At 58.4% G+C, this 15,000-nt stretch overlaps 1 protein-coding gene across 1 annotated transcript in view; it reads left to right on the forward strand.

Annotated features, from left to right (window-relative positions):
• The window catches only part of LOC140399955 (EH domain-binding protein 1-like), a 153,074-nt gene that overhangs the window by 30,428 nt on the left and 107,646 nt on the right, over positions 1 to 15,000 (forward strand). The window contains 1 exon segment of the mRNA XM_072489449.1: positions 14,171 to 14,228. Within this exon segment, the coding sequence (XP_072345550.1) occupies positions 14,171 to 14,228 (58 nt within the window).

The following is a 15,000-nucleotide window of genomic DNA, read 5'->3' on the forward strand; positions in this document are numbered from 1 at the left end:
GGGTCCCCTTGCCCCTCGAGCGAATTCGGACCGGCCGTGCGGCCAAGGGGGGCATCGCGGCATTGCTCAACCCTCAAGACAGGAACGGGAGCCATTCAGCCCTTCGAACCCATTCCGACATCCAGAAGGATCGCGGACGATCCGTACCTTCCCCCCTCCCCGCCACCTCCCCGTTTGTATTTGGGCAGGTGGGGGGGGAGGGGGAGGGTACTGAGGCTAAGTAACCTGTTATAGCTGGCAGCGGTGGGGGGGGGGGGGGCGGGAGCTGCTTGGGGGGTAGCAGGTGACAATACTGGATTCTCCTCTAGTCCCGACGAACCGGGGTCAGCGCGGACGGCCATTACAGGGGGGGGGGGAGCAGGTAGCAGTTGGGGTCGGAGGTCGCAGCAGTTGGGGTCAGGGGTCCCCTGAGGAGAAGAGTTTCAATTTACAATTTATATCGAGGACGGGATTTGACGGAGTGGGGGCTAAATTTGCTGGGGCCACAAGGGCAGGTAGGACAGTAGGTTGTGAAGAGGACGTGAGGAGGAGGGGGCGGGTTACGCGCGTGGACACAAATCTGGCAGGCGGAGCGCGCGATGTGGCAAGAGGTGAAATGGTCCATTTTTCTGGCAGGGTAAATAGAGATATTACCTGAACGGTGTGAGATGGCAGAGGGGTGAGACGCAGAGGGGTGAGAAGCAGAGGGGTGAGACGCAGAGGGGTGAGACGCAGAGGCGGCTGGGCTACCGGGTGTGTGGCTCACAGAAGGCTGGGGTGAAGCGACGGCAAGTGTTGCAGATCTGAAGCGTCGCCTGAAGGTTACCATTGGGGGTTATCGCTTAGCGCGAGGGAAGTTCAATCTAAACGTCGGGAGGTTCTGCGTCAGTTGTACAGGGCGTTGGCGAGACCACATCTGGAGTATTGTGGACGGTATCGCTATCCTTATCTGAGGAAAGATGTCAACGTGTGGGACATCGGCCGCAGACGTCATCCCCGCGCATGCGCAGGGGGTGGGGGTCACTTCCGCGTCGGCCGCGGTGGAGGCTGTAGCCGAGGCGGAAGGAAAAGAAGGCCCCCACGGCACAGGCCCGCGCGCCGGTCAGTGGGCCCCGATCGCGGGCCACGCCACCGCGGGGGCACCCCCCGGGGCCAGATCGCCCCGCGCCCTCCCCCCCTCCCCCGCCCCCCCCAGGACCCCGAAGCCCGCCCGCGCCGCCAGTCCCTGGTAAGGGAGGTGGTTTTGATTCCCGCCGGCGGGACTGGCACGACAGCAGCGGGACTTCGGCCCATCGCGGGACGGAGGATCGCCGGTGGGGGGGGGGGGGGGCGCGCCGAATTTTCGGTGCCGAGGACTTCGGCGGACGGCGGGGGCTGGATTCACGCCACCCCACCGGCAGGTCTCAGACCCGATGAGGGGTCGGACAATCCGCCCCCCAGGTTCAATCCAGCCTCGGGTGACTGTGCGGAGTCTGCACGTTCTCCCCATGTCTGCGTGGGTTTCCTCCGGGCGCTCCGGTTTCCTCCCACAGTCCCGAAAGATGTGCAGGTTAGGTGGATTGGCCGTGCTAAATTGTCCCTTAGTGTCCAAAGATGTGCAGGTTGGGTGTATTGGCCGTGCAAAATTGTCCCTTAGTGTCCAAAGATGTGCAGGTTGGGTGTATTGGCCGTGCAAAATTGCCCCTTAGTGTCCAAAGATGTGCAGGTTGGGTGTATTGGCCGTGCAAAATTGTCCCTTAGTGTCCAAAGATGTGCAGGTTAGGTGGATTGGCCGTGCTAAATTGTCCCTTAGTGTCCAAAGATGTGCAGGTTGGGTGAATTGGCCGTGCTAAATTGCCCCTTAGTGTCCAAAGATGTGCAGGTTGGGTGTATTGGCCGTGCAAAATTGTCCCTTAGTGTCCAAAGATGTGCAGGTTAGGTGGATTGGCCGTGCTAAATTGTCCCTTAGTGTCCAAAGATGTGCAGGTTAGGTGGATTGGCCGTGCTAAATTGTCCCTTAGTGTCCAAAGATGTGCAGGTTGGGTGGATTGGCCGTGCTAAATTGCCCCTTAGTGTCCAAAGATGTGCAGGTTGGGTGGATTGGCCGTGCTAAATTGTCCCTTAGTGTCCAAAGATGTGCAGGTTAGGTGGATTGGCCGTGCTAAATTGCCCCTTAGTGTCCAAAGATGTGCAGGTTGGGTGGATTGGCCGTGCTAAATTGCCCCTTAGTGTCCAAAGATGTGCAGGTTAGGTGGATTGGCCGTGATAAATTGTCCCTTAGTGTCCAAAGATGTGCAGGTTAGGTGGATTGGCCGTGTTAAATTGTCCCTTAGTGTCCAAAGATGTGCAGCTTAGGTGGATTGGCCGTGCTAAATTGTCCCTTAGTGTCCAAAGATGTGCAGGTTAGGTGGATTGGCCGTGTTAAATTGTCCCTTAGTGTCCAAAGATGTGCAGGTAGGTGGATTGGCCGTGATAAATTGTCCCTTAGTGTCCAAAGATGTGCAGGTTAGGTGGATTGGCCGTGATAAATTGCCCCTTAGTGTCCAAAGATGTGCAGGTTGGGTGGATTGGCCGTGCTAAATTGCCCCTTAGTGTCCAAAGATGTGCAGGTTAGGTGGATTGGCCGTGATAAATTGTCCCTTAGTGTCCAAAGATGTGCAGGTTAGGTGGATTGGCCGTGTTAAATTGTCCCTTAGTGTCCAAAGATGTGCAGCTTAGGTGGATTGGCCGTGCTAAATTGTCCCTTAGTGTCCAAAGATGTGCAGGTTAGGTGGATTGGCCGTGCTAAATTGCCCCTTAGTGTCCAAAGATGTGCAGGTTAGGTGGATTGGCCGTGCTAAATTGTCCCTTAGTGTCCAAAGATGTGCAGGTTAGGTGGATTGGCCGTGCTAAATTGTCCCTTAGTGTCCAAAGATGTGCAGGTTAGGTGGATTGGCCGTGCTAAATTGTCCCTTAGTGTCCAAAGATGTGCAGGTTGGGTGGATTGGCCGTGCTAAATTCCCCCTTAGTGTCCAAAGATGTGCAGGTTAGGTGGATTGGCCGTGCTAAATTGTCCCTTAGTGTCCAAAGATGTGCAGGTTGGGTGGATTGGCCGTGCTAAATTGCCCCTTAGTGTCCAAAGATGTGCAGGTTAGGTGGATTGGCCGTGCTAAATTGTCCCTTAGTGTCCAAAGATGTGCAGGTTAGGTGGATTGGCCGTGTTAAATTGCCCCTTAGTGTCCAAAGATGTGCAGGTTAGGTGGATTGGCCGTGTTAAATTGCCCTTAGTGTCCAAAGATGTGCAGGTTAGGTGGATTGGCCGTGCTAAATTGTCCCTTAGTGTCCAAAGATGTGCAGGTTAGGTGGATTGGCCGTGCTAAATTGTCCCTTAGTGTCCAAAGATGTGCAGGTGGGTGGATTGGCCGTGCTAAATTGTCCCTTAGTGTCCAAAGATGTGCAGGTTAGGTGGATTGGCCGTGCTAAATTGTCCCTTAGTGTCCAAAGATGTGCAGGTTAGGTGGATTGGCCGTGCTAAATTGTCCCTTAGTGTCCAAAGATGTGCAGGTTAGGTGGATTGGCCGTGCTAAATTGTCCCTTAGTGTCCAAAGATGTGCAGGTTAGGTGGGTTGGCCGTGCTAAATTGCCCCTTACTGTCCAAAGATGTGCAGGTTCGGTGGATTGGCCGTGCTAAATTGCCCCTTACTGTCCAAAGATGTGCAGGTTAGGTGGATTGGCCGTGCTCAATTGACCCTTAGTGGCCAAAGGTCAGGTGGGGTTACATGAATAGGGCCCTGGGTTTGGCTGCTCTTTCGGAGGGTCGGTGCCGACTCGATGGGCCGAATGGCCTCCTGCTGCACTGTAGGGATTGGAGAGAGTGGATCGGACCGTTTCTGTGGGCTGGAGGATCTAGGACACGGAGTGAGGGAGCTCGTGTCCCATTGTGTGGATGGGGCACGGGGGAAGAGCTTTGGGGTGTTTGCTCTGCTGACGGGTGCTATATCAATGCAGGTTGGTGTTGTTGTCATAGCCTGGTGGCTGCCACTAACCAGTCAAGAGGGAAATGTGGGGCCAGGACACTAATCGCTGGAGAGAGAGAGAGGGGGAGAGAGAGAGAGAAAGAGAGACGGAGACAGAGAGAGAGAGAGGGGGAGAGAGAGAGAGAGAGACGGAGACAGACAGAGAGAGAGAGAGGGACAGAGAGAGAGAGGGAGACAGAAACAGAGAGAGAGAGACAGAGAGTGAGAGAGACAAAGAGAGAGTGAGAAAGACAAAGAGAGAGAGTGAGAGAGACAATTAGAGAGACAAAGTGAGAGAGACAATTAGAGAGACAAAGTGAGAGAGGACAGAGAGAGGGAGACAGAGAGAGAGAGAGACAAAGAGAGTGAGAGAGACAAAGAGAGAGAGACATAGTGAGAGAGAGAGACAGAGAGCGAGGGAGGGAGAGAAACAGAGAGAGAGAGGAGGGAGAGGGAGACAGAGAGAGAGAGGGAAAATGAGGGAGAGAGGGAGGGAAGGAGAGAGAGGAAGGGAGGGAGGGAGGGAGGGAGAGAGAGAGAGAGAGAAAAAGGGATGGAGAGAGACCGAGAGAGAGAGTCAGAGAGAGAACGGGGTCCCCCTCCACCCGCTCCCATTCAGGACCTAAAATATCCAGAGGTTCCATATTGAATCCTTCTGAGGGGGCAGGCGAGTAGGGTGGCAGAGGAGGGTGACGTGGAGGGTGGCAGGGGAGGGTGACGTGTGGGTTGGCAGGGGAGGGTGACGTGTGGGGTGGCAAGAGAGGGTGACGTGTGGGGTGGCAGGGTACGGTGACATGTGGAGTGGCAGGGTACGGTGACATGTGGGGTGGCAGGGGAGGGTGACGAGTGGGGTGGCAGGGGAGGGTAAGGAGAGGGGTGGCAGGAGAGGGTGATGTGTGGAGTGGCAGGGGAGAGTGACGAGTGGGGTGGCAGGGAAGGGTGACGTGTGGGGTGGCAGGGGAGAGTGACGAGTGGGGTGGCAGGGGAGGGTGACGTGTGGGGTGGCAGGGGAGGGTGACGTGTGGGGTGGCAGGGGAGGGTCAGGAGTGGGGTGGCAGGGGAGGGTGACGTGTGGGGTGGCAGGGGAGGGTCAGGTGTGGGATGGCAGGGGAGGGTGAAGTGTGGGGTGGCAGGAGAGGGTGACGTGTGGGGTGATGGGGAGGGCGACGCGTGGGGTGGCAGGGTACTATGACATGTGGGGTGGCAGGGGAGGGTGACGAGTGGGGTGGCAGGAGAGGGCGACGCGTGGGGTGGCAGGGGAGGGTGGCATGTGGGGTGGCAGGAGAGGGTGGCATGTGGGGTGGCAGGAGAGGATGACGCGTGGGGTGGCAGGAGAGGGTGACGTGTGGGGTGGCAGGAGAGGGTGACGCGTGGGGTGGCAGGAGAGGGCAACGCGTGGGGTGGCAGGAGAGGGTGACGCGTGGGGTGGCAGGAGAGGGCGACGCGTGGGGTGGCAGGAGAGGGTGATGCGTGGGATGGCAGGAGAGGGTGACGCGTGGGGTGGCAGGAGAGGGTGACGCGTGGGGTGGCAGGAGAGGGCGCGCGTGGGGTGGCAGGAGAGGGTGACGCGTGGGGTGGCAGGAGAGGGTGACGCATGGGGTGGCAGGAGAAGGCGACGTGTGGGATGGCAGGAGAGGGTGACGTGTGGGGTGGCAGAGGAGGGTGACGTGTGGGGTGGCAGGAGAGGGTGACGCGTGGGCTGGCAGGGGAGGGCGACGCGTGGGGTGGCAGGAGAGGGTGACGCGTGGGGTGGCAGGGGAGGGTGACGTGTGGGGTGGCAGGAGAGGGTGACGTGTGGGGTGGCAGGGGAGGGTGACGTGGGGTGGCAGGAGAGGATGACGTGTGGGGTGGCAGGATAGGTTGACGTGTGGGGTGGCAGGAGAGGGCGACGCGTGGGGTGGCAGGAGAGGGTGACGCGTGGGGTGGCAGGAGAGGGTGACATGTGGGGTGGCAGGGGAGGGTGACATGTGGGGTGGCAGGAGAGGGCGACGTGTGGGGTGGCAGGGGAGGGTGACGCGTTGGGTGGCAGGAGAGGGTGACGTGTGGGGTGGCAGGAGAGGGTGACGTGTGGGGTGGCAGGAGAGGGCGACGCGTGGGGTGGCAGGAGAGGGCGACGCGTGGGGCAGTAGAGGGATTCAGGGGATTCTCCACTAGGCAATAGGTCATTGGCCAAATGCCGAGCAGCAGTCAAACCAGTTATTCCTCTAAAGTTTACCAACATGACACATGCCAGCGAGGGGGAACGGCAGCAACAAGTGATAACTCGCCTCCAGCTGTCGCCAAAGAATTAAAAGCAAATCCTCAGCTGTCTCCGGTATGTGTTCAACAGCAAAATGCCAAGGGCAAGGTGACCCTTCACCCCAGCACCAGAGGAAACCGGTTACTAACGCACCCACGGTACCCATGTGGCACCCCCGGGTTTCGTCACCAGTCAAATGTCAGCAAGTAGTGCCGCACTGTCAGAGGGTCAGTACTGAGGGAGTGCCGCACTGTCAGAGGGTCAGTACTGAGGGAGTGCTGCACTGTCAGAGGGTCAGTACTGAGGGAGCGCCGCACTGTCAGAGGGTCAGTACTGAGGGAGTGCCGTACTGTCAGAGGGTCAGTACTGAGGGGGTGCTGCACTGTCAGAGGGTCAGTACTGAGGGAGCGCCGCACTGTCAGAGGGTCAGTATTGAGGGAGTGCTGCACTGTCAGAGGGTCAGTACTGAGGGAGTACAGCACTGTCAGAGAGTCAGTACTGAGGGAGTGCTGCACTGTCAGAGGGTCAGTATTGAGGGAGTGCTGCACTGTCAGAGGGTCAGTACTGAGGGAGTACAGCACTGTCAGAGAGTCAGTACTGAGGGAGTGCTGCACTGTCAGAGAGTCAGTACTGAGGGAGTGCCGCACTGTCAGAGAGTCAGTACTGAGGGAGTGCTGCACTGTCAGAGGGTCAGTACTGAGGGAGTGCCGCACTGTCAGAGGGTCAGTACTGAGGGAGTGCTGCACTGTCAGAGAGTCAGTACTGAGGGAGTGCTGCACTGTCAGAGAGTCAGTACTGAGGGAGTGCCGCACTGTCAGAGGGTCAGTATTGAGGGAGTGCTGCACTGTCAGAGGGTCAGTACTGAGGGAGTGCCGCACTGTCAGAGGGTCAGTACTGAGGGAGTGCTGCACTGTCAGAGAGTCAGTACTGAGGGAGTGCCGCACTGTCAGAGGGTCAGTATTGAGGGAGTGCTGCACTGTCAGAGGGTCAGTACTGAGGGAGTGCTGCACTGTCAGAGGGTCAGTACTGAGGGAGTGCCGCACTGTCAGAGGGTCAGTACTGAGGGAGTGCTGCACTGTCAGAGGGTCAGTACTGAGGGAGTGCTGCACTGTCAGAGGGTCAGTACTGAGGGAGTGCTGCACTGTCAGAGGGTCAGTACTGAGGGAGTGCCGCACTGTCAGAGGGTAAGTGCTGACGGAGTGCTGCACTGTCAGAGGGTCAGTACTGAAGGAGCATCGCACTGTCAGAGGGTCAGTACTGAGGGAGTGCCGCACTGTCAGAGGGTCAGTACTGAGGGAGTGCTGCACTGTCAGAGAGTCAGTACTGAGGGAGTGCTGCACTGTCAGAGAGTCAGTACTGAGGGAGTGCCGCACTGTCAGAGGGTCAGTACTGAGGGAGTGCCGCACTGTCGGAGGTTCAGTACTGAGGGAGTGCTGCACTGTCAGAGGGTCAGTACTGAGGGAGCCCTGCACTGTCAGAGGGTCAGTACTGAGGGAGTGCCGCACTGTCAGAGGGTCAGTACTGAGGGAGCCCTGCAGTGTCAGAGGGTCAGTACTGAGGGAGTGCCGCACTGTCAGAGGGTCAGTACTGAGGGAGTGCCGTACTGTCAGAGGGTCAGTACTGAGGGAGTGCTGCACTGTCAGAGGGTCAGTACTGAGGGAGCCGTGCAGTGTCAGAGGTTCAGTACTGAGGGAGTGCTGCACTGTCAGAGGGTCAGTACTGAGGGAGCCGTGCAGTGTCAGAGGTTCAGTACTGAGGGAGCGCTGCACTGTCAGAGGGTCAGTACTGAGGGAGTGCCGCACTGTCGGAGGTTCAGTACTGAGGGAGTGCTGCACTGTCAGAGGGTCAGTACTGAGGGAGTGCTGCACTGTCAGAGGGTCAGTACTGAGGGAGTGCCGCACGGTCAGAGGGTCAGTACTGAGGGAGTGCTGCACTGTCAGAGGGTCAGTACTGAGGGAGCCCTGCAGTGTCAGAGGGTCAGTACTGAGGGAGTGCCGCACTGTCAGAGGGTCAGTACTGAGGGAGTGCCGTACTGTCAGAGGGTCAGTACTGAGGGAGTGCTGCACTGTCAGAGGGTCAGTACTGAGGGAGCCGTGCAGTGTCAGAGGTTCAGTACTGAGGGAGTGCTGCACTGTCACAGGGTCAGTACTGAGGGAGTGCTGCACTGTCAGAGGGTCAGTACTGAGGGAGTGCTGTACTGTCAGAGGGTCAGTACTGAGGGTGTGCTGCACTGTCAGAGGGTCAGTACTGAGGGAGCGCTGCACTGTCAGAGGGTCAGTACTGAGGGAGTGCTGCACTGTCAGAGGGTCAGTACTGAGGGAGTGCTGCACTGTCAGATGGTCAGTACTGAGGGTGTGCTGCACTGTCAGAGGGTCAGTACTGAGGGAGTGCCGCACTGTCAGAGGGTCAGTACTGAGGGAGTGCTGCACTGTCAGAGGGTCAGTACTGAGGGAGTGCTGCACTGTCAGAGGGTCAGTACTGAGGGAGCGCTGCACTGTCAGAGGGTCTGTACTGAGGGAGTGCCGCACTGTCGCAGGGTCAGTACTGAGGGAGTGCTGCACTGTCGGAGGGTCAGTACTGAGGGAGTGCTGCACTGTCAGAGAGTTAGTACTGAGGGAGTGCTGCACTGTCAGAGGGTCAGTACTGAGGGAGTGCTGCACTGTCAGAGGGTCAGTACTGAGGGAGTGCCGCACTGTCAGAGGGTCAGTACTGAGGGAGCCCTGCACTGTCAGAGGGTCAGTTCTGATGGAGTGCTGCACTGTCAGAGGGTCAGTACTGAGGGAGTGCCGCACTGTCAGAGGGTCAGTACTGAGGGAGTGCTGCACTGTCAGAGGGTCAGTACTGAGGGAGTGCCGCACTGTCAGAGGGTCAGTGCTGAGGGAGTGCCGCTCTGTCAGAGGGTCAGTACTGAGGGAGTGCCGCACTGTCAGAGAGTCAGTACTGAGGGAGTGCTGCACTGTCAGAGGGTCAGTACTGAGGGAGTGCCGCACTGTCAGAGAGTCAGTACTGAGGGAGTGCTGCACTGTCAGAAGGTCAGTACTGAGGGAGTGCCGCTCTGTCAGAGGGTCAGTACTGAGGGAGTGCCGCACTGTCAGAGAGTCAGTACTGAGGGAGTGCGGCACTGTCAGAGGGTCAGTACTGAGGGAGTGCTGCACTGTCAGAGGGTCAGTCCTGAGGGAGTGCCGCTCTGTCAGAGGGTCAGTACTGAGGGAGTGCCGCACTGTCAGAGAGTCAGTACTGAGGGAGTGCGGCACTGTCAGAGGGTCAGTACTGAGGGAGTGCTGCACTGTCAGAGGGTCAGTCCTGAGGGAGTGCCGCACTGTCAGAGGGTCAGTCCTGAGGGAGTGCCGCTCTGTCAGAGAGTCAGTACTGAGGGAGTGCTGCACTGTCAGAGGGTCAGTACTGAGGGAGTGCTGCACTGTCAGAGGGTCAGTACTGAGGGAGTGCCGCACTGTCAGAGGGTCAGTACTGAGGGAGTGCTGCACTGTCAGAGGTTCAGTACTGAGGGAGTGCTGCACTGTCAGAGGGTCAGTACTGAGGGAGTGCTGCACTGTCAGAGGTTCAGTACTGAGGGAGTGCTGCACTGTCAGAGGGTCAGTACTGAGGGAGTGCTGCACTGTCAGAGGGTCAGTATTGAGGGAGTGCAGCACTGTCAGAGGGTCAGTACTGAGGGAGTGCTGCACTGTCAGGGGGTCAGTACTGAGGGAGTGCCGCACTGTCAGAGGGTCAGTACTGAGGGAGTGCTGCACTGTCGGAGGGTCAGTACTGAGGGAGTGCTGCACTGTCAGAGGGTCAGTACTGAGGGAGTGCTGCACTGTCAGAGGGTCAGTACTGAGGGAGTGCTGCACTGTCAGAGGGTCAGTACTGAGGGAGCGCTGCACTGTCAGAGGGTCAGTACTGAGGGAGTGCTGCACTGTCAGAGGGTCAGTACTGAGGGAGTGCCGCACTGTCAGAGGGTCAGTACTGAGGGAGTACCGCACTGTCAGAGGGTCAGTACTGACGGAGTGCTGCACTGTCAGAGGGTCAGTACTGAGGGAGCGTCGCACTGTCAGAGGGTCAGTACTGAGGGAGTGCCGCACTGTCAGAGGGTCAGTACTGAGGGAGTGCTGCACTGTCGGAGGGTCAGTACTGAGGGAGTGCTGCACTGTCAGAGGGTCAGTACTGAGGGAGTGCCGCACTGTCAGAGGGTCAGTACTGAGGGAGTGCTGCACTGTCAGAGGGTCAGTACTGAGGGAGCGCTGCACTGTCAGAGGGTCAGTACTGAGGGAGTACCGCACTGTCAGAGAGTCAGTACTGAGGGAGCGCTGCACTGTCAGAGGGTCAGTACTGAGGGAGTGCTGCACTGTCAGAGGGTCAGTACTGAGGGAGTACCGCACTGTCAGAGGGTCAGTACTGAGGGAGTACCGCACTGTCAGAGGGTCAGTACTGAGGGAGTGCTGCACTGTCAGAGGGTCAGTACTGACGGGGTGCTGCATTGTCAGAGGGTTATGGGGAGAAGGCAGGAGAATGGGGATGAGAAAATATCAGCCATGATTGAACGGCGGAGCAGACTCGATGGGCCGAGTGGCCTAATTCTGTTCCTATATCTTATGGTTTTATGGTCTCAAAACACATCTGGTTCAAAGTTGTCATTTAAGAAATCTGCCAACTCCCTTCGGTCTGGCCAGCGTTTCACCCCCGTGCTAAACCAACGCCGTCCGACGCAGCCTCGGCAGAGGGGCCATCAGTGGGTTAGAAGGGGGAGTGGGCAATACTTTGCCGGCTGCGTCCACACCCTGAGAGGGGGTGTTGGCAGTGAAGAGTGGGCCGGAGCAAAGGCAGCGACGGGTACACGCCCCTGCCTGGGCCCGGCCGATAAGCCGCTTGTGGCGGAGGCTAACCACAGCCACCGCAGGAAGCTCGGGTCACGAGGGCGAGCTCTGCTCACAGGGAAAGGCAGCCTAATTAGGCCGGGGCCCCCTGAACACACAGACAACTCCAGCCAAGCCGCTGAGCACGGACCCCAGCTCCGTTTGACCTCTGACTTTCCCCCGAGCTGTGTCGCAAGGAGCCCTCCTCTGACAGTGCGGCACTCCCTCAGTACTGACCCTCTGACAGTGCAGCACTCCCTCAGTACTGACCCTCTGACGGTGCAGCACTCCCTCAGTACTGACCCTCCGACAGTGCAGCACTCCCTCAGTACTGACCCTCTGACAGTGCAGCACTCCCTCAGTACTGACCCTCTGACAGTGCAGCACTCCCTCAGTACTGACCCTCTGACAGTGCAGCACTCCCTCAGTACTGACCCTCTGACAGTGCGGCACTCCCTCAGTACTGACCCTCTGACAGTGCGGCACTGCCTCAGTACTGACCCTCTTACAGTGCAGCACTCCCTCAGTACTGACCCTCTGACAGTGCGGCACTCCCTCAGTACTGACCCTCTGACAGGGCGGCACTGCCTCAGTACTGACCCTCTTACAGTGCAGCACTCCCTCAGTACTGACCCTCTGACAGTGCGGCACTCCCTCAGCACTGACCCTCTGACAGTGCGGCACTCCCTCAGTACTGACCCTCTGACAGTGCAGCACTCCCTCAGTACTGACCCTCTGACAGCGCAGCACTCCCTCAGTACTGACCCTCTGACAGTGCAGCACTCCCTCAGTACTGACCCTCTGACAGTGCGGCGCTCCCTCAGTACTGACCCTCTGACTGTGCGACGCTCCCTCAGTACTGACCCTCTCACCGTCCAGCACCTCCTCAGTACTGACCCTCTGACAGGGCGGCACTGCCTCAGTACTGACCCTCTGACAGGGCGGCACTGCCTCAGTACTGACCCTCTGACAGTGCAGCACTCCCTCAGTACTGACCCTCTGACAGTGCAGCACTCCCTCAGTACTGACCCTCTGACAGTGCAGCAGTCCCTCAATAATGACCTTCTGACAGTGCGGCACTCCCTCAGTACTGACCCTCTGACAGTGCAGCCCTCCCTCAGTACTGACCCTCTGACAGTGCAGCCCTCCCTCAGTACTGAGCCTCTGACAGTGCAGCACTCCCTCAGTACTGACCCTCTGACAGTGCAGCCCTCCCTCAGTACTGACCCTCTGACAGTGCGGCACTCCCTCAGTACTGACCCTCTGACAGTGCGGCACTCCCTCAGTACTGACACTCTGACAGTGCAGCCGGTCGCCATGGGGACGGCGGAGCAGAGGAGCATTGTCAAGGAAACAAAACGGCAGGCGGTGTGGACAGGGCCACGTTTGAAGCCTGCTGGGGTGGTCCAGTCGATTACACTCCAGTCCCACCAGCCACTCACTTTTCAGCCCATGATCTCTTCAGCTTTCTGACCACGCTCCCCTCCGGCCACAGACTCTCCAGCTTTTTTGCTGGCTTGGCAATTCCTTGGGCCGGCAGTTAGCCAGCCTGAGGCCTGAGGCCTCTCCGAGGCAGCAGGCCTTCCCAGCACGCGCCTCCGCCAGAACCAGCTTGCGCCACCCAATCAGCAGTGAGGAGCCTCCATTACATCAAAGTCCCGGATTTGAACCCCGCCCCCTCAAAGTACTGAGGGAGTGCCGCACTGTCAGAGGGTCAGTACTGAAGGAGTGCCGCACTGTCAGAGGGTCAGTACTGAGGGAGTGCTGCACTGTCAGAGGGTCAGTACTGAGGCAGTGCCGCGCTGTCAGAGGGTCAGTACTGAAGGAGCGCCGCACTGTCAGAGGGTCAGTACTGAGGGAGTGCTGCACTGTCAGAGGGTCAGTACTGAGGGAGTGCCGCACTGTCAGAGGGTCAGTACTGAGGGAGTGCTGCACTATCAGAGGGTCAGTACTGAGGGAGTGCCGCACTGACAGAGGGTCAGTACTGAGGGAGTGCCGCACTGTCAGAGGGTCAGTACTGAGGGAGTGCCGCACTGTCAGAGGGTCAGTACTGAGGGAGTGCTGCACTGTCAGAGGGTCAGTACTGAGGGAGCGCTGCACAGTCAGAGGGTCAGTACTGAGAGAGTGCTGCATTGTCAGAGGGTCAGTACTGAGGGAGTGCTGCACTGTCAGAGGGTCAGTACTGAGGGAGTGCTGCACTGTCAGAGGGTCAGTACTGAGGGAGTGCCGCACTGTCAGAGGGTCAGTACTGAGGGAGTGCCGCACTGTCAGAGGGTCAGTACTGAGGGAGCGCCGCACTGTCAGAGGGTCAGTACTGAGGGAGTGCCGCACTGTCAGAGGGTCAGTACTGAGGGAGCGCTGCACTGTCAGAGGGTCAGTACTGAGGGAGTGCTGCACTGTCAGAGGGTCAGTACTCAGGGAGCGCCGCACTGTCAGAGGGTCAGTACTGAGGGAGTGCTGCACTGTCAGAGGGTCAGTACTGAGGGAGCGCTGCACTGTCAGAGGGTCAGTACTGAGGGAGTGCTGCACTGTCAGAGGGTCGGTACTGAGGGAGTGCTGCACTGTCAGAGGGTCAGTACTGAGGGAGTGCCGCACTGTCAGAGGGTCAGTGCTGAGGGAGTGCTGCACGGTCATAGGGTCAGTACTGAGGGAGTGCTGCACGGTCATAGGGTGTGGTGCAAGGACACGTGTGGGGACGGGCAGTGGGACGAGCAGGGGGCGGTTCCTCTGGTGTCTTGGGCCGAATATTAACTCTGAGCCCGACCTCACTGACGGGCGTGCTTGTTCAGTATCAATGTTCTGGCTGTGGGATCTGACTGTGCACAAAATGGCCACTGCGGCCTTTCCCAGGTGACAGCTGTGATTTGTGACGGGACCTCATCGACAGTAAAGCACTCTGGGACGCCCCTGATGGAGGTCTGTCTCGGGATGGGTGGCGTGAAGATGGTGGATCTGCGTGGAAGGGGCGGGGTGTGGGAGGCGTACTGGGGAAGGAGGGGCATTTAAGCGTTAGTGGTACAGCTGGGGACCTCCCCTGTGGCGGGGACACCGCTCAGCATGTATTCGGGCTCCAGCGGTGCGCAGCGTGTTTGACACGAGGACTAACGAGCATCTCCTTCTCCCCACAGGCAACCCGACAAAATAATCGTGGTGTGGACACGACGGAACCGCCGAGTCTGCTCCAAGGTGAGTGTGCGTCACACTCGCACACACACTCACACTCGCACACACACTCACTCTCGCACACACACTCACTCTCGCACACACACTCACACACACACTCACACTCACACTCGCACACACACTCACACTCGCACACACACTCACACTCACACTCACACACACACTCACACTCACACTCGCACACACACTCACACTCGCACACACACTCACTCTCGCACACACACTCACACTCGCACACACACTCACACTCACACACACACTCACTCTCGCACACACACTCACACTCGCACACACACTCACACTCACACTCACACTCGCACACACACTCACTCTCGCACACACACTCACTCTCGCACACACACTCACACTCGCACACACACTCGCACACACACACTCTCGCACACACACTCACTCTCGCACACACTCACACTCATACTCGAACACACTCACACTCGCACACACACTCACACTCGCACACACACTCACCCTCGCACACACACTCACACTCACTCTCGCACACACACTCACACACACTCGCACACACACTCACTCTCGCACACACACTCACACTCGCGCACACACTCACACTCACTCTCGCACACACACTCACACTCGCACACACACTCACACACACACTCACTCTCGCACACACACTCACTCTCGCACACACACTCACACTCACACTCACACTCGCACACACACTCACACTCGCACACACACTCACACTCACACTCGCACACACACTCACTCTCGCACACACACTCACACTCGCACA

This window comes from Scyliorhinus torazame, chromosome 24, assembly GCF_047496885.1.
Source record: "Scyliorhinus torazame isolate Kashiwa2021f chromosome 24, sScyTor2.1, whole genome shotgun sequence".
NCBI lineage: Eukaryota > Metazoa > Chordata > Chondrichthyes > Carcharhiniformes > Scyliorhinidae > Scyliorhinus > Scyliorhinus torazame.